At 66.6% G+C, this 23795-nt stretch overlaps 5 protein-coding genes across 5 annotated transcripts in view; 2 read left to right on the forward strand and 3 right to left on the reverse strand.

Annotated features, from left to right (window-relative positions):
- Positions 1-1210, forward strand: part of EMIHUDRAFT_111927 (hypothetical protein) — a gene marked incomplete at both ends in the record, with an annotated part of 2953 nt that extends 1743 nt beyond the window's left edge. Inside the window, 3 exons of the mRNA XM_005785739.1 lie at positions 687-851; positions 889-947; positions 1137-1210. Coding sequence (XP_005785796.1) covers positions 687-851; positions 889-947; positions 1137-1210 — 298 coding nt within the window. The remainder of the gene's footprint in view (positions 1-686; positions 852-888; positions 948-1136) is intronic.
- A 9348-nt stretch (positions 1211-10558) lies between these two features.
- On the reverse strand, positions 10559-12000 carry EMIHUDRAFT_423676 (hypothetical protein; the record flags this gene model as incomplete). The annotated part of the gene is made up of 2 exons (XM_005785740.1): positions 10559-11529; positions 11664-12000. The coding sequence occupies 2 exons, from the start codon at positions 11998-12000 to the stop codon at positions 10589-10591; spliced, it is 1278 nt and encodes a 425-aa protein (XP_005785797.1). The 3' UTR covers positions 10559-10588.
- A 301-nt stretch (positions 12001-12301) lies between these two features.
- EMIHUDRAFT_229952 (hypothetical protein) lies at positions 12302-12637 on the forward strand (the record flags this gene model as incomplete). The annotated part of the gene is made up of 1 exon (XM_005785741.1): positions 12302-12637. The coding sequence occupies one exon, from the start codon at positions 12302-12304 to the stop codon at positions 12635-12637; it is 336 nt and encodes a 111-aa protein (XP_005785798.1).
- A 1353-nt stretch (positions 12638-13990) lies between these two features.
- EMIHUDRAFT_441653 (hypothetical protein) lies at positions 13991-15305 on the reverse strand (the record flags this gene model as incomplete). Its single annotated transcript, XM_005785742.1, has 5 exons — positions 15198-15305; positions 14995-15121; positions 14898-14930; positions 14710-14823; positions 13991-14475 (listed from the first exon to the last, which is right to left on the reverse strand). A coding segment is annotated over exon 5 (423 nt), but the record flags the coding sequence as incomplete, so codon positions are not given.
- Positions 15306-20652: 5347 nt separating this feature from the next.
- Positions 20653-22612, reverse strand: EMIHUDRAFT_441654 (putative carbohydrate kinase). Its single transcript, XM_005785743.1, has 9 exons — positions 22317-22612; positions 22182-22244; positions 22043-22117; positions 21895-21938; positions 21681-21798; positions 21452-21535; positions 21262-21313; positions 21122-21195; positions 20653-20969 (listed from the first exon to the last, which is right to left on the reverse strand). Exons 1-9 carry the CDS (start codon positions 22581-22583, stop codon positions 20751-20753), a joined length of 996 nt encoding a protein of 331 aa, XP_005785800.1. The 5' UTR covers positions 22584-22612; the 3' UTR covers positions 20653-20750.
- Between the last annotated feature and the right edge of the window lie 1183 nt (positions 22613-23795).

Genomic DNA, 23795 nt, shown 5'->3' on the forward strand with positions numbered 1-23795 from the left:
CGCAGCCGCGGCCGCGGCCGCCGGGAGCGCAGCAGCCCGGACCGCCACCGCGGTTCGAGTCGGGGTCGGGGCAGCCGCAAGCGGAGCAGGAGCCGCAGCCGCAAGCGAAGCAGCAGCCGCAGCCGCAAGCGGAGCAGGAGCCGCAGCCGCAAGCGAAGCAGCAGCCGCAGCCGCAAGCGGAGCAGGAGCCGCAGCCGCAAGCGAAGCAGCAGCCGCAGCCGCAAGCGAAGCAGCAGCCGCAGCCGCGACCGCGGAAGACGGGGCGGCAGCCGCGAGGGCGGCCGGCGCAAGCGCAGCCGCAGCGACGAGGCGGCCTTCCGCCCTCCACCCTCCTCCACCCTCCTCCACACCCACCACCACCACCACCCTCAACCACCACACCCACCACCACCACCAACACGTCACCACCGCCGCCTCCGCCGCCGCACCACCACCACCGCCGCCGCCGCCGCCGCCGCCGCCGCCGCCGCCGCCGCCGCCGCCGCCGCCGCCGAGCCAAATCGGCGAGGCGCAACTAGCAGCAGCGGCTCACTTCAACAGGCGACGGCCCCCACCGAACCCGCCGAGCACGCCGCGGAGGCGGCGGAGGCGCCGGCGCCGCCCTCCGCCCAGCCGCCTCGGCACGGCGCGCGGGCCATCGTGGGGCTGTGTGGACGGCGTGTCTTCACACCTCTGGCTGTGAACAGGCACGGCGCGCGGGTCATCGTGGGGCGGCTGCAGGGGAAGGACGCGACGCCCGTCGAGCCGGCGCCGCCAGGGTACTGCGACGTGCGCGTGGACCGCGGCACGGCGCTGGGGAACCCGTTCCCGATGGGCCGCGACGGGCGCGACGAGAGCTTCCGCGGCCCTGTGTGGACGGCGTCTCTTCACACCTCTACCTGTGAACAGGCACGACGAGAGCTTCCGCGGCCCTGTGTGCGCCGCCTTCGAGGCGCTGCTACGGGAGGGTGGGCCGTCCAGCCTCGACGCCATCGCCAGGCGCCACTCCGTCGATGATCTCCCCGCATCTCCCCACATCTCCCCATGTCTCCCCCACATCTCCCTACATCTCCCCACATCTCCCCATATCTCCCCATATCTCCCCATATCTCCCCACATCTCCCCATACCCCCCCGCATCTCCCCACATCTCGCCAGGCGCCACTACGTCGATGTCGACGACCGGTACCGCCGGCCAAACGCCGCAGCCGAGCGGGGCGCGCTGCCCGTAGGGCGTCGAGGTCAGCCGAGATCAGCTGAGATCAGCGAGGCGATCCGAGATCTGCCCGTGACAGGCGCGCTGCTCCAGGGGCTGGTTTGCCGCGTCAAGGACAACGGCGAGTCGTTGCGCCTCCTCTGCTGGCGCCGAGATCTAGCCGAGATCGAGCCGGGCCTAGATGCCGTCCGATGCTGCCCAAGCCTCCATCCGAGAGATCGCCGAGAGATTGCCCAGAGATCGCCCAGAGATACCGAGAGGTCGCCGCACCTCGGCCGCACCTCGGCCGCACCTCGGCCGCACCTCGGCCGCACCTCGGCCGCACTTCGGCCGCACCTCGGCCGCACCTCGGTTGCACCTCGGCCGCACTTCGGCCGCACCTCCACCAGGTGCCACCCGAGGCGCTGCCACGCATGGGCGATCGCGGAGGAGGTGTCGCGCAGGGCAGGGCTTCCAGAGTGGAAGTCGAAGGCGATGCAACGGGCTGAGTGCGGCCTGCCAATGTCGTTTGGCGGCGGCAGATGAGCGCTCCAGCCGCGCGGGGCGGACAAGCGCCATATTTTCCACGCGCTTATTCAGATCTCTCTCCGGTTTTCGTCAGACGTCAGCGGGGACAGAGCACACTTGTCAGACACGGCGGCAATCACGAATCAGTGTGTGTGTGTGTGTGTGTGTGTGTGTGTGTGTGTGTGTGTGTGTGTGTGTGTGTGTGTGTGTGTGTGTGTGTGTGTGTGTGTGTGTGTGTGTGTGTGTGTGTGTGTGTGTGTGTGTGTGATTCAAAAAGACAAAGCTCGCGAAGGCTTTCGAAAGCGAGCTCGCAGTGTCGCAGATACCACAGATGATTGCCGCGCAATTACGCTTTACGGCCCTTTCTTCCCCGTCGCTAGTGTCGCCGCCGGTGGTCGCCGGTGGTCGCTGGTAGTCGCTGGTGTCGCCGGTAGTCGCTGGTGGTCGCTGGTGGTCGCTAGTGGTCGCTAGTGTCGCCGGTGGTCGCTGGTGGTGAGAGATGTTGCGGCAAAAAGAAAACTCCTTTGGTTTTCTTGAGCCGCTTGTACGGGGCACGGAAAGAGCAAAAGGTGGCGCTCCTCAAGACAAGGCCCCTACCCCCCTCGGCACCCGAACCTAATCCTGCAGGCGCGCTAAGGTGGTCTGCGTTCCGCCCGTGCCGCGCCGACGGCGCTCGGCGGCACCGCCGGGCAGCCCGCGACGCCTGCACCTCTCCGCCGCGCGACGCGCCGCCCGCTCCTCCCCACCGACCGCGCCGCTACTGCCCCTGGCCCCCTCACTGCCGCACGCGCCGTGCCGCCGCGCTTTCCGCTTCTATTCCAACATCTCGTTCAGGGTTCGGAGGTGGAGGGGCTTTGTCTTGAGCCAAAAGAGCATTGCTCGTCCGAAGAAGCGCGTTCGTGCTGAGGCCCCTCCGACTGCCAAGGTTGCCATCGCTTGGGGGGCCTGGGGACTAACCTCTCTGGGCAGGCGTGCTCAAAGGGCAATCCCCCGGCGCTCAGTGTTGGCCTCATGCGCGAGTTTGTGAAGGACTTCCTTGTACTCGTCTTCATCCATCCAGAGGCTGATACCGCGCTCCTCGCACACGGCCACCACGGCCTCCTTGTTGTCCACGCTGAGCGTCTGCACGCGAGGGGAGGTGCGATGAGCATTGGGCGGGGGAGGGGCGTGTGGCGAGGGGGGCGTCTCGCGCCTTCAAGCTCGGGGCGGCCCCCTCCTTGAGGGCGGCGGCCAGCGCTTTGCAGCCCTCGTCGCCAATCTCGTTGTTGCCGAGATAGAGCGCCATGAGCCGCGGCGCTGCCCCGCTCGCCAGGACCTCCGCCAGCTGCGCCGCCTCCGCGTCGCCCCAGCCGAGGCAGCCGTAGTCCAGCGCGGTCGCCTTGCCCAACTGCTCCACGAAGGCGTCCTCGTACAGCTGCTTCACCAGCGGCTTGTCGTCCTTGCCGTTGGTGAAGCTTTTCGTCTCCAGCGCCGCCGCGAACGCAGACGGCAGCAGCGGAGGGCGCCGGCCGTCCTTTCTGCAGTCGTCGATGAGGCTGCGGTAGTCGTACTCCTTGCCGGCGCGCATCTTGCCGAGGTCGAGGGAGTAGGCGCCGGACCTGGGTGGCGAGGCTCGCCCAGCTGGCCTCAGTGAAGCACCAACCGCGGTCAAAGTACGCGGCCACGTTGGTGCCCTCGGCCTGGTCCTCCGCCTTGTGGCCGTCCGGGAAGGAGGTCAGCCGCAGCACGATCGTGTACGGGTGGGAGTAGAGCGTGCCGAGGCAGTCCAGCCCCTGCTTGAAGAGCGCGTTCTGCTCCTCGGTGCGCATGACGCCGTTGGCGGGGTCGGGGTGCTGGTGCAGCGAGCCAAAGTCCCAAAAGACGCCGAGCCGCGGGATGCCAGAACCGTTGAGCAGGGCCTTGAGCGCCCTCGCGACGCGGGCGAGGTTGGCTCCGCGCGGGTCGGGGTGGTCCTTGGTCAGCCACGGGTAAGAGAGCGCGGCGACGGGAAGCGAACTCATACGATCGCTCGTCGCCTCGACGAGGTGGGCGAGTGAGAGGAAGGCCTCTTCGGGCAGCGCCTGGCGGTGGGTGAGGACGCCGCCCGCCTCGGCGTGGCTGATGATCCACTGCGCGTCGAGGAGGGCGACGGCGCCGCTCGCGAGGACCGGCTCCAGGTCGCCGCCGCCGCTCTCGCGCCACAGCTCGTAGCACAGCTCCCACTTCTCCTCGTAGTCCAGCTCCGTTCGATGGGGGAGGGGTATATGGCGGGGAGCTTCTCCTGGCCTGTGGGGGAGCTTCTCCTCGTAGGCCAGACCCGGCTTGCTCGTGCCGCAGCCCATGGAGATGTCGATTGACCGGGCCTTGCAACTTCCCCTTGCGCCCGCCGTTCAAAGACCGTTACGTCGCTGTGCTTGTGGACTGTCGGCTGCGAGGACGGTCGCATTTGCGCGAGGCGAGGCGAGCATTGCTGCGCGTTGCATGCGCCTTGCCTCGCGCCAGCGCGTGCGGGAGCTCCTGGCGAGCGTTGAGTCCAGGCGAGTTGCGCTGGCCACTATCGCTACGCCGAGCTGAGCTGACGCGCCGAGGCGCCGGCCAGTCGCAGCCGTGAGGCATGCCACAGCAGCAGAGGCACCTGCCACCCATCGGGCGGGCAGACAGAAGGCCAGGGCAGCACTGGCAAGTGCAACGCGCCTCATGTTGGAGAGCGACCGTGCCTCCTTCGACGCTTATGATGTAGAGTTTGTTGTAGAGATTTCACGTTGTAGAGAGCCTCTACATCGCTCTACAACGCAGGCAGTTCGTCACGCGGCGGATGTAGAGCTCTACAGCGCTCCAGAGCGCTCTACAGCTCTACAGCTCTACAGCGCTCTACACTCTACATCCTCTACACCCTCCCTCAGCATAGAGTACTACATACGGCTCTACCGCACTGGGCACAGGACCGGGCACGGGAGACTGGCGCGCACTGGCACTAACAGAATTCATGAAGGCCTCGAAGAGAAGAAAAGCAGATCGCATTGTCCATTGATTGCTCAGGGGAAAGAGGGAAAATCTCACAAAAAGGGCAGGAGCGTACAAAGAACAACTTCGAGCGAAGAACGGTGAAGACTGCACTAACACCAAACCGTGAGAGAGCCAAGCGCGCTCGCGTCCCGAGCGAGAACGAGAGCGCCGCAACGTCCTCAAGCGCGCCACCGAGAGGCGGTCTGAGTGACGTCAAACACGCGTGCAATCTGTGCTCCCCTCCTCCCTACTCCGTCTCGCGCGTGACCGCGAAGCGCAGCACGCACGCCACAAAGTCGCGCGCCGCGATGCCGTTCGTGTTTCCTGCCGAGTCGAGAAGGTGCCGCTCGTGGATCTCGTAGAGCGAGACGACGAGGAGCGCCGCCCGCGCGCGGGCCGCCACGGGGAAGAGCGAGTGGCTTGCCGGCGACCACGGCGCCGCCGCCCGCCGGATCAGCGCCGCCGCCTCGCCCTCGCCGCCCACGGCGCGCTGCAGCGGCGTCGGCTCGCCCTCGTGCAGGCTTGCGCCGCTGCGCAGCAGGGAGAGAGCGCGGGCGGCGGTGAGGGTCTCAAGGTGCGCGAGCGGCGTCCAGCCGCGGCTGGCGACCAGCCAGGCGGCGAGGTCGGCGTGGCCGTCGCGGTTCGCGACCTCCTCGGGTGTGCCAAAGGGCGGCACTGCGGCACGCGAGGCGCCGTAGGAGGAGAGGAGCTTGGCGACCTCGAGGTGGCCTTGGTGGCATGCAACGAGCAGCGGCGTTGAGCCGTTGTCGCGGGCTTGGTTGACCGCCGCGCCGGCCTCGAGGAGCAGCCGGGCGATCTCGAGGTGGCCGTGGTAGCACGCGGCGAGCAGCGGCGTGACGCCGTTGTTCATGGCTTGGTCGACCGCCGCGCCAGCCTCGAGGAGCAGCTGGGCGCACCCGAGGCGGTTGTTGCGGCACGCGATGAACAGCGGCGTGGCGCCACCCTCCTTGGCTTGGTCGATCGCCGCGCTGGCCTCGAGAAGCAGCCGAGCGACCTCGACGTGGCCCTGCTGGCACGCAATGATCAGTGGCGTGAAGCCTTGCTCGTCGGCTTGGTTGATCGCCGCGCTGGCCTCGAGAAGCAGCCGAGCGACGTCGAGGTGGCCATTGTGGCACGCGACGGACAGCGGCGTGACGCCGTTGTTGCGGGCTTGGCTGACCGCCGCGCTGGCCTCGAGAAGCAGCTTGGCGACCTCGAGGTGGCCCATCCGGCACGCCATGAAGAGCGGCGTGACGCCATCGTCACGGGCTTGGTTGACCGAAGCGCCGGCGTCGCGCAGCAGCCGAACGATATCGAGGTGGCCCGGGATGCACGCCATGAGCAGCGGCGTGAAGCCGTCAGCGTCGGCTTGGTCCATCGCCGCGCCAGCCTCGAGAAGCAGCCGGACGATGTCGAGGTGGCCATGCTGGCATGCCATGAACAGCGGCGTGGCGCCTCTGGTGTTGGCTTGGCTGACCGCCGCGCCAGCCTCGAGAAGCAGCCGGGCGCACTCGAGGTGGCCCTTCTCGCACGCGATGTACAGCGGCGTGACGCCGTTGTTCCAGGCTTGGTCGACCGCTGCGCTGGCCTCGAGAAGCAGCCGGACGCACTCGAGGTGGCCGTTCTGGCACGCGATGAACAGCGCAGATCCACCGCCGCCCGTCGTCGCCCCGACGCTCGCGCCAGCTTCAAGCAGCCGCCGCACCGCCTCGGCTTGCCCGTGACGAGCGGCCCAGGTCAGCAGCGTGTCCTGCTTCTCGGTGTCGAGCCGCGCGTTGAGACTGCCGCGCGTCCGCCGGCCGGAGAGGTGGGCGTGCAGCGAGGCGAGGTCGGCGGCGGCGATGTCGGCGAGCAGCGTGGCGGGCAGGGTTGCGGCGGGCGCCATCACCGAGTCGAGACGCGGCGGCTACGTCAGAGAGGGTGGTTTCACGCACGGCGCCCGCCAGCGGACGGCTCTCTCGCGGTGCACGGCGCCGAGGCGGCCCGCGCTTGCATGTCGCGATTTGGATTTCCTTACCGCAGGCTTCCCATGAAGAATTTGCACTCGCGCCCTCTTCTGTTGAGAAGAATATAGGGTGGATAAAGCGCCTGTTCACGGCATGGAGGGTGAGCCACGCCGAACGTACTGAACGTAGAGCCGAGCGGGAGGAAGAGGGGGAAGACGACTCCGAGGAGGACGAACCAGTGGAAATCCCGTTGTCAGCCGTCACGATGCACCCACCCGAAGGGGACCACAGCGCCGGCATCATCAGTGAGGGCACAAGTGTTCGAAGAGAGAGTGGACCTGAGCAATAATATGACTGGGTGGCAAATGATAGCAGTGGGCGTCAGAAATGTGGTCCTTGCGCGAGGGGAGCTCGATAGACTCGAGGGGCCAGGATATGCAGCGAGGAGGGCGGAGCTGCGCCGAAAGGCGCAAGAAGCCGCGAGAACAAGGGACCGGCAGGCGGCGGCGGCGCCGCAGAACGAAGCAGAGGAGAGCGACGCGACAGTAGAAGAAGAGACAAGGGAAAGAACGACGAGAGTGGGACGACCGCGAGGTGGCATGAAGGTTGCAGCGCGAGAATCGGCGAGAGACTGCGAAGAGAGATAGGAAGAGGCGGACGCTCAAGGGCGGGCGACGGCTAGCGCACCACACCCCTCTCCTTAAAATCCCTGTGTGGTGGCGGCGTGCCGTCCTCCCATCCCTCCCTTGGGTTGTCCGTTTTCTTTCTTTCTTTCTTTCTCTTCTGTTGTGTGTGCCTGCTGCATGCAGTGAGTGGCGGGTAGTAGAAGGAAACTCGAGAAGGAAACGCAGACATATCCAACGACCGCGCCCAACACGTACGTGTCCAAGCTGGAGAGTGTTGGTTGCTTCTACATACAGCTTCCCTTTTGGAGGCGGTGCTTACTGCTGTCAGTTACGTCCTGTCTCCTGTCATCAGACTTCTCCTGTCAGACTGTCGGAGAAAGTGCTGTCAGCGCTGTGCGCTGTCACGTGTCAGGCGCTGTCCGGGGTTTGCTGTTCGTTTTCTTTCTTTCTTTACTGGGCACGGGACTGGCGCGCACTGGCACTAACCGACAGGTACACCACGGGAGCCGCCTAAGCGACTCCCGCGTGCACGGAAAAGAAAACCAGCTGGCTCCCCGGCCCTGGATGTGCGGTTACCGACTGCACTCCTCAAGTGCTCCAAGTGCCGTCCCCAGCAACACACTTTTTTTCGGCCCCAGTGTCGAGCAAACAAAGACAAGCAGCATCAGCAGTGTAATGGAAAAAGAAATCGCCGTGCGCGCAAAATCCACAGAACGTACCCAGCTACCCCTTACTGCGTCTCGCGCGTGATCGCGAAGCGCAGCACGCACGCGCTGAAGTCGCGCGCCGCGATGCCGTTCGTGTTTCCTGCCGAGTCGAGAAGGTGCCGCTCGTGGATCTCGTAGAGCGAGAGGACGAGGAGCGCCGCCCGCGCGCGCGCCGCCGCGGGGAAGAGCGAGTGGCTTGCCGGCGACCACGGCGCCGCCGCCCGCCGGATCAGCGCCGCCGCCTCGCCCTCGCCGCCCACGGCGCGCTGCAGCGGCGTCGGCTCGCCCTCGTGCAGGCTTGCGCCGCTGCGCAGCAGGGAGAGAGCGCGGGCGGCGGTGAGGGTCTCAAGGTGCGCGAGCGGCGTCCGTCGCAGCCATCGGCCGGAGGATGGCTGAGCTCACTAGATCCTGACCAAGCGTGCTAACGCGATGGCTGAGAGATAACGACGCCAGCCATCCAGAACAAGGGTGTGGTGGCTCGCGGAGCGAGAGTGGAGCCACCTGGGCTCGTGTCGGGGCGGCGAGAAGGCTGGGTCGAATTCGCGACAGCCATCCTCCGGCCGATGGCTGCGACGGCTGTATGACAGCGATCATGCGGCCGGGCGGATGGCCGGGACACAGCCACCGCAGCCATCGGCCGGAGGACGGCTGCACTGGCTGGAAGGCAGCCAAAATGGCGCGTGCTAGGGTTCTCCCAGCCCTAACTTGCGTCGGTCCCTCTACTTCCCACGCACACCTTCCCCGCTGCGGTCCACGCTCTGGTACTGGAGTCTGGTCAGTCCGAGTGTCTGACCGACTCTCGAGGACCGGACTTCGTGAGGAATCGTGAACGGTTCGGTTCCAGTTCCACCACAAGGAGATATGACCCCTCTCGGTGAGCGGTTTCACAGCCAGATACCGGCCCACTCGGCACGCACGCTCATCCACGCGACGACCGCACCACTTATGCGTCACAACAAGCCGCCGCTCTCTCTTCGCCAGGACGCCAGCCGCGGCCCGCTGGGCTCACTCCGTCTCCGGGGAGCGGACGACCTGGGTAGCATCCGGCCGGATGGCACGCCACACATCCCGCTCCACTTCTGCTACAGCCTTTCGGCGCTTGTTCTCAGCCTCGACGGCCAGGTCGCGCTCTGCGTTGTGCTCGTCGTCGCGAGCGGCGCGGGAGCGGCGCTGGCTAGAGTAGGCCATCTGACCGCCTAGGTCCCACGGGTCACGGAGCCCCTCCTCCGAACGCCCCCTCGCCTCGTCGGGGGAGAGCAGCTCCCAGAGGTCCCAGTTGATCTCACGCAGTATCTCCAGCTCCATCGCCTTGATGGCCTCAACCGTACTCGTCTTCGAATAGGCCACAAGATTGTGGAGCTTCCATGGGAGCAGCGGGTCTAACGTGTCCACCTCGTTGAACTTGCAGGCGAGGCTCAAGCTGCCGAGCACGGCGTCGGATCGTTTTTTCTCATCCGTCAGAGGGTCGCCGCAGCGGCGCATGTAGCGAGTGAGAACATCCATCGCCAGGCCAAAGGTGCGGTCGCCGATCTCGTAGTCTAGCTCTGGGTCGTTCTCGATGTCCTCGAGGAGTGTAAGTAGCCGGGCGGGCACAGGTCCCGGCGGGGTGTGGTACGCGTCGGTGCCCTCGTCCGTGACGAACGGGTTGTGCGTCTCGATGGCATCGAGGCGCACGTAGCGGACCGTGGCGCTACACAGGTCGTCGGGCTCGTCGCTGATCGAGGCGCGAGACTGCACCTTTGGCGCGGTGACGGGGGCGGCTGGCATGTCGTCGGCTTGATCCTGCGGGGCAGCACAGCGTGCGGTGCATGGCGCCGCTGCGGGTGTCGCTGACCGAGGCGCGAGACTGCACCTTTGGCGCGGTGACGGGGGCGGCTGGCATGTCGTCGGCTTGATCCTGCGGGGCAGCGCAGCGTGCGGTGCATGGCGCCGCTGCGGGTGCGGAGGAGTGGGGGACGGCGAGAGGCGAGGGGGGGCGAGAGGACGACGAGGGCCGAGAAGCGCCCGGGCGGGCTCCGGGCATCGGCGTGTGTGTGAAGGGGGAGGTTCGTGCTGTGCCGCGATGAGAGGGCGCACGCGGCACGATCGGGCTGCGTGCGGGAAGAATATCGCGTGCCGCACCTGCGTCACACACCGGCGCGGCGTGACGAGGCTGTCACTGGCGACTGTGTGCGGGCGAGCAGCAGAGTGGTTTCAAGGGACTTCGGCGAGAGCGGGTTTCGTGGGGCAGGTCGGGCAGAGACGGCGGCTACAATATGATACGGCCGGTCATATCCCGCGGGCCGGGGACGCGCCTGCAAGGGTGGGAGCGAGGTCTTGCTTAGACGGCAACGCGAGCGCGACGTGACGAAAAGAGGGGGCCGCGGGCGAGTCTCGGCCGCGGTTCGCGACGAGTTGTGGGCGATGCGAGCAGCTGCTCGCCCGTGAGTGCAGCGAGCGCGCCGTGAGGCGGTGCAGGCGGGTTGCGGGCGGAGATGGCCTTTCGAGGCGGATAGGCCACAGACGAGCCCAGGATAAAAAAATCGCTCCACCTGCTACAACTGCTCCATTCCAAGTACTCAAGCGTGAGACGCCGCACTGTAGCCCATTCGGTTGCTTATTTTCTTTATTTATTTACAAACCATCACTCGTGATCAGCCGCACGATCGCCTCGTAGATCGGGCTGCCCACCAGCGAGAGCGACGGCTCTTCTAGCTTCTTGGCGAGCAGCGACAGCAACTCGGCGCGCAGTTGCTTCAGGAGCGCGCCGACGCGGCCAGAGGCGGCGATGGTGATGTGGCCGTCCACCTCGACCGTGCCCGCCTCGGCGTTGACAACGAGCGAGCCGCCCGCGAAGAGCAGCAGCGCGCACAATCAGCCTCCCGTCTCCCCGCCCGCCGGCGCCACCGCCTTGGCCGCCGGTGCCGGTGCCGCCGCCGCCGGCCCTCTCGGCTTGGGTGCGCCGCACCGGAAGCACGCCGGCTTGGACGCAAAAACCTTTGCGCCGCACCGCTCGCACGTGTAGTCGCCCGCAGCCGCAACTGCCGCCCCCCCCGCGCCCCCCGGCCGTGGCGCCTGCAGCCTCTTGCCGCTGTAGACGCACCAATCCGAGGGCAGCTTGGGCGAGGCGTAGATGCTGCAGGAAGACGCGCCCGCCCGCCCGCCGCTCCGCGAGGTAGAACTTGACGATCCCGCGCTCGTCCTCCGCCTCCACCGCCCCGCCCACCGTGTCGACGAAGCGCGTGTCGGGCATCCTCGCGCGCAGCACGTTCGGGTAGAGGCCGGCGCACACGATGGCGCGCACGAGCGACGCGTGGTGGACCGAGGCGACCCCCTCACCCTCGCCCTCCATCGCTTCCCGTGTGCTGCTGGCGAAGCCGAGGTCGGCCAGCACGCCGCTGAGCTGCTCGCGCAGCGCGTGCAGCTCTCCAGCGCAACGTGCGAGAGGAAGTGCTCGTCGCAGAAGCGCCGGCCAGCGCCGCCGCCGCCGGCGCGCCTCGCGCCGCGCCAGCCCTCGTAGGCGTGCAGGTACGCGAGGTGGTCCGAGTGCTCGCCGGTGAAGGGCTTGCGCGCCGCGTCGGCGGCCTGCGGCAGGGGCGAGGCGGGTGCGAGGGGGGCCGGGAGGAGGGGTCTGGGAGGAGGGGCCTATGGGAGGCGTGTGAGCGCAGGTCTTGAACGGGGGGTCTCAGGAGGGGCCTCGTCGTGTAAAAAGTCGCTACGGCCCGCCTGGCGCTGCTCAAAGGGCGCCAGGAAGGGCGACCGGCGCGTCGAGAGCGCCGCGGCGATGGTGAGCATCGGATCGATGCAGCCGAGGAGCGCACCGTACAGCACCATCTTTCCGACGCGCACGTCGAGCGGCATGCGCGCAAGGTGGGCTCCGAGCAGGGTGAGGGCGTCCGCCGCGTCGAGCGCGCCGGCGAGACGGAGCGAGCGGCACGACTCCTCCACGGCGTCGGCGCTCGGCGGCTGCAGCGCGCGCGCGAGGAAGGGGCCGGGCGGGCCGAGGCCGAGCGAGAGGATCGAGAGGACCAGGCCGGCGAGGGGCGTGCGCTGCATCTCGGGAGGCCGGCGTTTTCTTCTTTTACGATCAAAGGAAAAGAAAAACACGGACGGCGAACGTCGGCCACCTGTTGTATCCCCTTCCCCGCCTTCGTCGACGCCGCCATTGAAAGGTGTGTCCACCGCTGCGTTCCGAGCATCGCCGGCTCTGTCGCCCCAGCGGCTTTGCCGCAGGGCGCACCGTCACATACACCGCCGCATCTCAGTCACGCCGCCCCACCGTGTCACCTAATCCATCCAACTCGCCTGCCGCAGACAAATGAGCCGCCCCATCGTTCCGAAAGTTCCGAAGCCTGCCATGGCGTACGTCAAGAAGCGAAAGGACGAGTACAAGGCTAAGATGATAATTGTGGACGAACCGGAAGAGGAGGTCGAAGCCCAGGAGGAGGAGGAGCCCCAGGAAAAGCCGCCCTGCTGCACGCCGCCATCAATCTCGATACCCAAGTGCTCGATGCCATCCTGCAAGTGCTTCTCGAAAGGAGGCGAGGAGCCGCCGGCTGAGGCGCTAGCCGAGTCGGCACCGGGTCCGCCGGAGGGCACCGTCGCCTCCGCCATCGCCTCGCTCGAGCAGAAGGCCGGGGCGGATCTCGACGGCGATGGCAAAGTTGGCGCCGTTGCGGGCGCGCCGGCTTAGGGCGGTCCGCACGGGACGCCAGGGGGCGTCTCAGGCCCAGCGAGGCCCACGGCTGCCACCGCCCGGCTGGTCCGTCCTGTACTTTTGATGGACGCGCCAGCAGAGGCAGTGGAGATGGACGATTAGCAGTAGAGCAGGCAGGCGATGGGAGCTGGTGTGTGTGCTTCTCAGAAGCTTCAGCCCCTATACACCACCACACCACGCCCCACAGCCCCATCGAAATATGTCTCGAGAGATAAAAGAAAAGCCCAAGCCGACATGTTGAATGAGATTATGGTGATGTGTACTTTTAGCTACTGGGAGAACAGGGAGAGGGGGTTGTGTTCTCTAGGCCCCTAGAAGGGCCCTACGCGCGGCGTGAGAGCTCGGAAGCGAGCTTTGCGCGGCGCGATCGAGGATGGCGCGGTTCACCCCTCATTCATTCACCGACGCGATGGAGATGCGTCTCTCTCTGTTTGTTTGTGTTTGACGCAGGCCAATGTACGTACTTTTAGCTTTCTCTCTCTCTCTCCAATGTATGAAAGCTCGCTCGTGCGGCGCGTCATTCGTCGCGACCGGATGCGATCACAACGGCGGCAGCCCTAAGCGACTCATCCGAGGACGACGAGTCGGCTCGCTAAGGTGCGATACAAGACCCTTCAGGCTCTCGCCATAACACGGGCATGACGACACGGAGACCCGGCGTGGAGACGCAATCGCACCTCTCTCTCTGTCTCTGTCGCTCTCTGTGTCGGCGCTGGGTCGCGTCAGTACGGGGTGTGGGCCCTGAGAGACCGCTGTGCAGAGGATCCGAGTGAAGTGGCGAGCCAGAGGCTACCTGGGTCACCAAGTGGTAGCCCTTGCCCATTCTGATCAGGGCCTGTCACGTTAGGGCCTGACAGCGACGGGTCACCCCTCTGATGTCAGGCTCTGCTGTCAGGCTGTCAGATACGTGCTGTCTGGCTGTCAGAGAAAGTGCTGTCAACGCGCTGTCAGGCTGTCGGGCACTGTCAGGCGCTGTCCGGGGTTTGCTGTCGTGCTGTCAGACCACAGGGCTCGGCAGGCCTGGGTAGCGTCCGTTAGGCCCGGAAATGGTTGGTTGTTAGATGTTACAACGGTACGACATCAGACTTTTGGTTTTGCAACTCTCGTCCTCGTATATCTGCGTCAATCTCTGTGGCTAGCCTGTGTAGTAAAAAGTCGTCAGAAAACGGTACAGCGCCAAGCGCTCAACTACCTCGACATGATTCACTAAAGTCTAAAGCTCCGCGTCCACATCAGAGCGCGCGGATTCAGAGACCGCGCCCGCCCCTATAGGTATCGCGTGTCGCATACCGCGGTCCGCGCCACCGACGGTGGAGGTGCTCCAAACAGCTCAAAGACTCAGATGAGCCTCGGCTGCAGAGCGGTCGTTCGCCAAATCGTCTCTGTCCGTGGCAGGGGCGGGACTCACGGGGCGAGCTGCCGCTTGATGCTGCGCAACGCGCGCTTCGAGAGGACCAGCTTCGACTCGAGGTGCGTGTCAAAGTAGTTGTAGTCCGTCTCCGACTCGCGCTTGCCGCGCCTGCCGATGACCCCAGATGACCCGAGATGACCCGAGACGACCCGAGATGACCCGAGATTGCAGTCGGCCCTCCGACTCGCGCTTGCCGTCGCCTGGCGGTGCTGCATCCGATCCATCCGCGGCCACATCTCGGCCGCATCTCGGCTACATCTCGCCTGCCGCGCGCGGCCGCCTCGGCGCCGCCGCCCCTCTCGCCGCCCTTCTCGCCGGCGGCGGCGCGGCCGCTGGCCGGCATCCACGAGCAAAAGAGCACCAACCGCAACTCACCCGGGTCTGTGCCGGGGCCGCGGTGGACCTGGAGGGAAGGGAAAGGAAGGTGAGGCCAGGTTCTCCACTCACACGAGGAGGCTGAGCAAGGGCCAGCAACCCTCGCGACTCCACGTCTAAAAGACAGGAGCCCCACGGCGTTCAAAGTGCAAGGCCCGGTGCGCGTGGGTGAGCGGTGCGTGTGTGTGCGTGAGTGTGTGTGCACGCGCGCGCGCGTGTGTGTGTGGGGGGGGGGGGTCTGCGCGCGCGCGTGTGTGTGGACCTTGTTCGACCAGAAGAGTGAGGCGTCGCCGACGTGCGAGCGCCGTGGCGTCGGCGCGAGCGGGAGGGTCTCCCAGTCACACTCTGGCGGCGCCTCCGACGTGACTAGCCGCGCCTACGCCGAGATGGCCCGAGATTAGCCGAGATAACCCGGGACGACCCGAGATCGCCCGAGGCGACCATCCGAGCCTTGTGCAGGTGGTGCGTCCAGTGCTCCCACTCCTAGAACAAGAAAGCGCGTCGGCGAGAAAGAAAGCTTGCAGCAAATGCGCCCAGCGTCCCGCTCCTCGGCGCTGCCACTCTCCCAAGTGGGCGCGTTGATGTCCTTCCACGGAGCGCACCATCGCTCGAGTGTGTCCTCCGGCACGCCGGCTGAGAAGTCCGAGTACGGCCCTGCGGCAAACTCGGTCCACCTGCTCATGGGAGCAGCCAATCTGTTAGATGGGAGCTGAGAAGTCCAAATACGGCCCTGCGGCAAGCTCCGTCCACCTGCCGCCGCGCAGCAGCAGCGCCGCGACGGGGAAGCGACGCACCGCGTCCAAGTGCCAGCGCTGCGGCGCGCGCGCCTCGGGTTCGATCTAAGGTGGGTCAGGTACACTTCTCCACACACACACACGGCGGTGGGGCAAGGGCCACGCAGCGCTCGCGACTCCGCGTCTAAGACTCACAGGAGCTGGCCCGGCATTCAGAGTGCGCGTGCGCGTGCGCGTGGTGAGTGAGTTAGTGTGTGTGTGTGTGTGTGTGTGTGTGTGTGTGTGTGTGTGTGTGTGTGTGTGTAAGGCCCGGTGCGCGTGAGTGAGCAGAACCACCTCGCTCTCCGGCGTGAGGAGCGCATAGCAGTCTTGGACGCGCAGCTCTGCGCGGCGGAGGCCGCAAGCGGCGGCGACGCGCCGCTCGAGCACCTCGACCACCCGCCGAAGCGGCGGCGGGAAGGCGTCGAGCGTTCGGCCGAGCTTGAGCTGCAGCCGCGAAGAGTTGATGTTCTCGAGTCGCGTGCCCGCCTCATCGACTCGCGACAGGATGTGCTCCGCTGCCGCGCGCACCGCCTCCTGCCAGCAACGCCCCAAGGGCGGGGCGGCGGGGTCCGGCGCACAGACAGGCGCCTAATCAACATGAATGATCTGGAGTATCGATTAGGGTCAGCGGCGGGGTCCGGCTCACAGCCAGCCGCGGCCTCAGCAGCTGCTGACCTCGCCGCCGCCGCGATCGCCCCTGCCACCACCGCCTTTGCCGCCTTTGCCGCCTCTGCCGCCTCCGCGCCCGCCTCGGTCTCCTCCTCCTCAACCTCCATTGCGAGGTTGGCGTCCGCAGCCTCGTCTTGGGAAGCGTCGCGCAGCCAGGCGTCGAAGCTGGAGTGCCTGAAGTGGAGACACCAGAGGCAGGGCGGGGATGCGCCCTCGTGCAGTCTTCAGAGCACCGCGTGAACACGAGGGGTGCGAATGCACTGAGCACAGCGGAGTGCGGCCGAATACAGAGCGCTCGTTCGAAGAGCTCGAATCTTGCAGTGCGCTCTCCGCTTCTAGTCAGGCGTGCGACGCATACGCAAACCCGTCCTCGCCCAGCGTCGGCGCCTAATCTCGGCGTACCTCCCCATTGAGCCCCCCCGCCCCCTCCCCCACACTCTCTCCACGCTCTCTCCACACTCTCGCGCAACACCGGGTGAAGCGGCGCCTCCTTCTCCTCGCTCGGCGCACTGACAGGAAACGTCTCGGAGGCGGCGGCGGCGGAGGCGGGGGCGGGGGCGGACGCGGCGGCGGCGGCGGCGGCGGACGCGGCGGCGGCGGACGCGGCGGACGCGGCGGCGGCGGCGGCGGCGGTCGAAGCCTGATATCCCCCCTCCTCGCCCGCGCCCGCGCCCGCGCCCGCGCCCGCGCCCGCGCCGCCGTCCTCCTCCGCCGCAGCCTCGGCCGCGCCTCGGCGGACCACCCCGCGGCCCCGCACCTTTTGAGGTAGGGTCACGCGAGATGCACGCGAGATGCACGCGAGATCGGCCGAGATCGCCCGACACGGACCACCCGAGTTCTCCTCCCCGAACTCAACCCCGAAACCACCCCGAGATCACCCAAGATCACCCGAGATCGCCCCGAGATCTCGCCGAGATCTCGCCGAGATTGCGCCGAGATTGCGCCTTGAGGAGGATGTGCCGGTTTGTGACCGACGACACGGAGCGGCCGGGTAGCTGCGCCGCAACCTAGGGCAAGGCAAGACTCTCTCTTTCCGACACACACACACACACACACACACACACACACACACACACACACACACACACACACACACACACACACCACCGGCGCTGGTGGCGAGGGTGGCGGCGGCGAGGGAGGCGGCGGGCGAGGCGGTGGTGGGCTTGGGCGGTGGTGGCATGGGGGTTTTGTGGATGGTGATGCACGCGATATCGCCCGAGATTGCCCGAGATGATGGGTGGTTGGTGATGCGGGCCGTCGCCCTTGCTCGGCCGATCTCTGCCAATCTCTGCCAATCTCTGCCAATCTCGGCTCTCGGCTGAGGCGGATGTCGACCGACCTCGGCTGGACCTCGGCTGGACCTCGGCTGGGGTCTCGGCTGATCTCGGCTGATCTCGGCTTGATCTCGGCTGGATCTCGGCGGGGTCTCGGCTGATCTCGACTGATCTCAACTGACCTTTGCCCACCCCATGCCCTGCCCACGGAGACGCAGGACGGCCTCATCCTCCTCTGGAGTGAACTCAACTTTGCGCAGCCTCTTCCCGACAGGAGGGCCGCCACTCCGCCTCGGCTGCCACGCGGCGTCGCCCGCCTCCTCCGGCTGGGCCCTGTGGAAGCTGCAGACCGTCTCCTCGGCGCACACGGTTTCCTCCGCTGCCGCCTCCGCTGCCGCCTCTGCTGCTGACAGCGGCGCCGCCGCCGCGCCGCTTGGGGTGCTGTCGGCCGCGTCCTCTCGCCCGGGCGCGGCCCGCTGCCGCTTGCCCGAGGCCCGCCCGCCGCCCAAACCTGCGTTCCAAACGGCGCCCGTTGGTGGCCGACCTGCGGTGCAAGGCCACGCGCGGTCAGCCCGTCGCGCGCATGCGCGCGTGTGCCACCGCGGCGCGCCGCCCACCGACAGGCCGAGAGAAGCGCGGCGCGCTGGACCCTTCGGATCCACTTGACTGCTCGTGCTGACGCCGGGTCCGTCTGAGGTCGGGAAAAACACACACACCGGCGTGGTGCTCAGCAAGGATGCACCCGTTGATGCCGCACACGTTCCAGCCGAGCTGCTGGTTCAGAGTGTGAGGGCTGCCTGAAATGACGTGCTCCATTTGGTCGTAGAACATTTGGACGAGCGGCGCCGGGGTCTCAGGTGATCTGTGATCTGTAAGAGTCCGCGCCCCCGCAGGCGCATTTGTGTGTGGTGAAAACACAGGGGAGACAGTGAGAGAGAGAGAGAGAGAGATCTCGGGAGACAGTGCTGTGACATGGAAATTTGAATAACAATCTCACTGAGATGTGTGATCTGTGATCTGTGAGGGTCCGCCCGCAGGCGCATTTTGTATACCGAGGCGGTGCCCGGTGCCGAACCTGTCGGACCTTAAGACAGCATTGTAGATCCCTGGGCGAGGGTGGTGGAGGGGGGCGGTCCGGCGGCGGAGCACCCACCTCCTCCCGGCGCGCCGGTAGGCAGGATGTCATCCCCCGTGATCCAGACTGCCCATGGGGCTGACTGTCGGCGCCAAACCACCTCCCACCGAGGCGGGCAGGTTCCACGCGTTCCCAGACAGCCCCATTGGAGGTAGGCCGCTCGTCTAGCCAATCAGCCTTAAGCGAGCGGCCTGGCCGTTGGAATGGCCCGGGTGGAGAGAGGGGCGGCGTCGGCTCGGAAGCGCGACTGCAGCCACGGGGACTGCCCGCCCACTCTCGTCGGGTTGAGGGGAGGACAACTGTCCCTGACGGCGAACCTCAGTTACGAGCCGCCCTCCCCTCGAGACGCGAGGCCAGCGCACTCGGGGCCGAGCCCCAGCGTGCACCGTCCCACACGCCTCACGCGGCCTCTGGCTGGAGCGGGATCGCAAGCGAGTCCCCCAGGCCGGCGCGCGTCTTCCGAGAGAGGAGCGGGAGCGAGGGACCTCCTTAGTAAGCCGGCATGCAGGCGCATGCACGGCCGTTCAGAAACTTTCCCAGCCGTTGGAATGGCTGCGCTCCCGCCCCTCACCGGGTCGAACGGGTAGTAGGCGTTGGCGCCGAAGAGGGAGGAGTCGCCGAAGGACGGGTAGTCGTCGGTCATGCGGGGGGAGGAGGAGTCGGCGAGCAGCAGGGAGGGAAATGCCTGCGAGGGTGGGGAGGGAGGCGTGAGGCGCGAGGTGAGGGGGCGCGGGGCGCGGGGCGTGCGTGGGACGCGAGGCGTGAGGCGCAGGGCGTGGGGCGGGAGGGCGCGGGGCGTGGGGCGGGAGGGCGCGGGGCGTGGGGCGGGAGGGCACGGGGGCAAGGTGTTGTGTGTGTGTGTGTCTGTATGTGTGTGTGTGTGTTTGTTTGTTTGTGCGAGGGCAGGGCGGGGCAGGGCAGGGCGGCGGCGAGCGGCGAGCGGCGTCGGCGAGATCGGCGATGAAGAGAGGCGATGGTGACGTACACGGCGGCAGTGTTCACGGCAGCAGCGCCGGTGGCGGCCCGCGCAGCGGCGGCGGCGCCCTGAGTGAGGCAGACTGCCCTGCACAGACTGCTGGGCACGCTCCCGACGAGCGGCGCGCCATGCGGGCCCGCCGCGGGCGACGCGGGCGGCGAGCCGACACGCGTGTCGCCGGCGTAGACAGCACTGGCGAAGCGAGGCGGCTGGCGCCGGCCCCGGAGGCGGCTGCAGTAAGAGCAGCGGGGCAGAAGTCACTGTCCAAGGCGTACTGAGCAGGCTGCCATCGAGCAGCGCGCCATGCGGGCCTGCCGCCGGCGACGAGATTGGAGAGCCGACAGGCATCGAAGAGGTAGGTACTGAGGAGGGCCATCGCGCCCGAGGCGGTCCGCGCCGGCCCTGCAGGCCGTCTCAGAGAGCCTGGCGAGGCTGTACAGAATGCCAAGAGCATACTGAGCAGGCTGCCGTCGAGCGACGAGCCATGCTGGTTCGTCGCAGGCGATGAGGTCGAGGAGCCGATCGGAGCGTCGCAGAGGCTGCCGACCACTGCCGTTCGCCCTCGGGCCCAGGGGTGGAAGGCAAGCTTCCTGGCGTTTCTGGCGAGCGTCCAGACGTCGCAGAGCATCCGGCAGGCGCGCAGCGCCCCAAATTTTTGCTCACCGCACGGCCGTGCGAGCCGTCTAGTCGACGGCCACACACACACACACATAGTGTCCTTACCACCCCTGGACTGCATCTGCGCAGTTTCGTACCGCTGCGGCGCGGTTTTGCAAAAACCGTCTGCATGAGGAGGCTGCGCAATTGTGCGCGCGATAGTAGGAGATGTAGGAGTCGTCTAGCTTCTTCAGATCCTCAGCCTCGCTACCCGATGCGAGGATGGGGGGCTGTTGAAGACCGACGACCGCGCAGCCGTCTAGTCTACGGCCACACACACACACATAGTGTCCTTACCACCCCTGGACTGCATCTGCGCAGTTTCGTACCGCTGCGGCGCGGTTTTGCAAAAACCGTTCTGCAGCGGCGCGGTTTTGCCCTTCACCCGCAGCCTGGATTGATAGTCATTGTGGGTGTGGGGGCCGCGGGCCAGGACTTTTGTTTGAACAAAGTTTTGACAGTACATTTCTGTCGGGCCTTGGAACAGCTTGTGAGTGGTCACTGAAGACCTTCACAGTCTCTGAGATGTGTGAACATGACGGCCGATCGACGAATTACACGCGCGAGCTTGCGAGCTCATCTGCATCTCAATCAAATCTCAGAGGGAGCGCCGTGTGTATCTTGATGCGTGACACTGCACTACGACTACTCCTCGTCCGACGAGTACTCCGTCTCGCCCTCCCCATATACCGACGAAAACACAACCCCCCAATTTCCTATTCCCCGAGCAATTTCCTATTCCCCCCAAAACAGTGAAAGACAATCAAATTGCGCAAATATTGGTATTTCCATGCCCCACAAGTGGCACCGTACTCATTGACAGGGCGTGAAGCCTGGCTCGCCCGGAGAAGCGGGGCTGAAGTCCTCAAACACCGCGCCGATCGCGTCGATAAGGTCCGGCGCCGTCATCGACCGGCGGTGCTTCGCAAACGCGGCGGCGGCGAAGCGGCGCGTCAGCAGGCAACCAGCGTACGAAGCGAGCAGCGGCGGCGGCGGCCCGCCGGCAGGCAGCCTGCCGCTCCGCTCCGCTGCCTGTGTGCAGTCACTAGGTGAGTTTGTGCTTCTGCCGCCGCCTCCCCGAGCCAGCGTCGTGGGCTCGGACCGGCGTCGTGTGCTAGCTGCTTGACTCTGTGCGTGGGCGCAACGCTTTGGACTCGGGTTTATTGCAGTACTAGCCCCTCCACCTTTGCCCAGCCGAGCAGCGTTGCGATGCTCCCGGCGAGGACGTCGCCCTGCCCTCCGCACCTCTTGAGGCAGCCTGGCTAATAATCAATGGATTGATTAAATGAGTTCGTGTTGTTGCCTCCGCAACGAGTGGGGCAGCCTGGCTCGGCGCACTCGAGTAGCTGCGTGCCGTCACACAGCAGGTCGGTCGCCTATCGCATTGAATCAATCATTCTTAACTCATCAACAGCGGAGCCAGTCGCACGGCAGCCGGTCGCCTGTTACATGAATCAAGTGACTCGTGAACCAACTGATAGGCCGAGGGCCCGTTGCACAAGCGGGCCGGCCGCCCCCTTTTGGACGATCGCCGGGCCCGCCCCTCCCTCGTCTCGGAACGACTCCGCCACCGCGAGGAGGGCGCGATCTCCGTCGGCCTGCTAACCAACGAACCTCTGCTCGCTATCGAAGTGACGCGAGGGTCCGAGAAGAGCCAGTCTCTGTCGGCCTATTGATTGGTCGAGTATCGACTGCTCGCTTCGATCGAATGAGAAGAGAGCGAGCGCGATCTCCATTGGCCGCCGGGTCGAGCGCCGCGTCTCCCGACAGCGCGCCCGCCAGCCGGCCATACTCTGGCTTGTTCGGCGTCAGCACCGCCCATCTTGCGCCGCGAACGAGCGAGGGGCGCTCGAGGACGCACCTGCGGCCGATGCCGGTCAGTGTCGGGGCATCTCCGGCCATCTCGGTCAATCTCGGTCAATCTCGGTCAATCTCGGGCGAGAGTCCATGGACGCGCCGCAGCCCGTCGGCGTCGATAACGCACGGCAGCGAGGCGCGCACCTCGGGTCGGGGGGGGGAGGGTTGGGTGCGGGTCGGGGTAGGTTGGAATGAGAGCAACACGACTGGGCTGGGGTACAGTAGCGTGTGGGCAGCGAGGCGCGCACCGCGCGCTCGAGGAGGAGGGCGGCCACCGCCTGCATGGTCGCGTCGCGGCCGAGGCCGGGGCCGACGACAAGCGCCTGGCGAGGCACCGTTTTGATTGAGTCGGGGGTGAGATTGGGTGCTGCTAGGGACAGAGCGCGCCGTCAGCGCAGGGAACCACTTCGAGACCTCGTCTGCCTGGCGTGCCACCTCGGCGAGGTCCACCTGCGCGGGGCAGTGGCAGGAGTGGACAGCCTTCGGAAGCTCTGAAGTGGCGTCTCGGATGCGTGTCCGCACCTCTGGCGCGCCGCGTAGGCAGCCGTGCACGATGAGCTCGGGCGAGTAGCTCTTGATCGGCACCGCCGCCGCCTCGTCGCAGAAGACGTGGGAGAGGTCGGCCCCGAGCTTGAGCGCCGTCAGAGCAGCGTAAAACGGCGCTCCGGTGTACTCGAAGCAGCCTCCGACCACGCCGACCTTGCCGGACGAGCCCTTGTAGCTCGTGGCGACTAGCGGCGGCACGAGCACGCGAAGCTGCTGCGGGCTGACGGCCAGGCGGGGGCCCATATACACAAGAGGCTCGGTCCTTCTCCTGGTCGTGGTCGAGACCGAGGTGCCTTTTTATATTAGGTGCCCTGGAGGCTTGGCTGCAAAGGGGATTTTTGTTGTGCCGACTTCGATCTTCGTGTGTGCTCCGCTTCTGAGAGAGAGATTTTGAGACATGAGAGAGAGAGAGAGAGAGAGAGAGAGAGAGAGAGAGAGAGAGAGAGAGCCGAGATAGAAAGAGAGAGATTTTGAGTGAGACGGTTTAGAGAGAGAGAGAGAGAGAGAGAGAGAGAGAGAGAGAGAGAGAGAGAGAGAGAGAGGGAGGGAGGGAGTACATTTCTTTCTAATTTTATTTCGCCTCGACCGCTCGAGCTGTGCTTAAAAGTTAAATCTCTTTACAACCTCCAATCCCCGTCCTTGCTTGCGTCCCCCCATGCCGGTGTGTCCAGTCGCTGGCCAGCCTCTTCTAAACCAACACTCCCGTTTCCCAAGAAAAGAAAAGTCCAAGCCTTCCTCGATTTCCGCGAGCGGCGTCTCACAAAAAGCCTAGCCGTCCCGGCGCAAGAAAAGCCTTGCCGCCGAGCTGTCGTTCCTTCTGCAGGCCGCGTGCAGCGACGCGCGAGTCCTGGCGGCGCAGCCGCCCCGCCGTGCGGACCATGGCCAACCAGCCCGTCGACGCGCCCGACGACGTGACCTCAGCCGGTAAGTGTCGAGAGCGCCCCCCGGCCAAAAGTCGACGATCCTCGCTCGCCGCCTCGCCCCTTCCGGCGGCGCGGCGGCGCCCGCGACGGGCGGCTCGCCCCACGGCGCACCCCGCCGCCGTAGGTACTCGAGGTGCTCGCCCTCCAACGACGCCGCGGGGGCGGAGGGCCGCGACCCGCTGGGCCGGCTGCCGCCCCCGCGCCTGCCGCCCCCGCGCCGCCCCCGCGCCGCCGTCGGCGGCGTCCAGCGCAAGCGCCGCCGCTGCGTCGCGCGCCGCGCGGGCAGCCTCGACGGACCAGAAGCCGTGCTCGTCGTACCCGGCGTCCCACACGCCCAGCGAAGGGCTGAGTGCCGTCGCGAGACCTCGGCACGCCTGCGCACGCCTGCGCACGCGGCAGAGCGACAGCAGCACCACCCTCGTCGGGCGCCCACGAAGCGTACTCGCGGGTCGCCGCTCCGTCGACCGAAGGCCGAGACACTTGCTCCGACGCCACCCCGCCCCCGCCCCGCGGCTCCGGCACCGATATCTCG

Source organism: Emiliania huxleyi (genome assembly GCF_000372725.1).
Source record: "Emiliania huxleyi CCMP1516 chromosome Unknown EMIHUscaffold_159, whole genome shotgun sequence".
In the NCBI taxonomy this organism is placed as follows: Eukaryota; Haptophyta; order Isochrysidales; family Noelaerhabdaceae; genus Emiliania; species Emiliania huxleyi.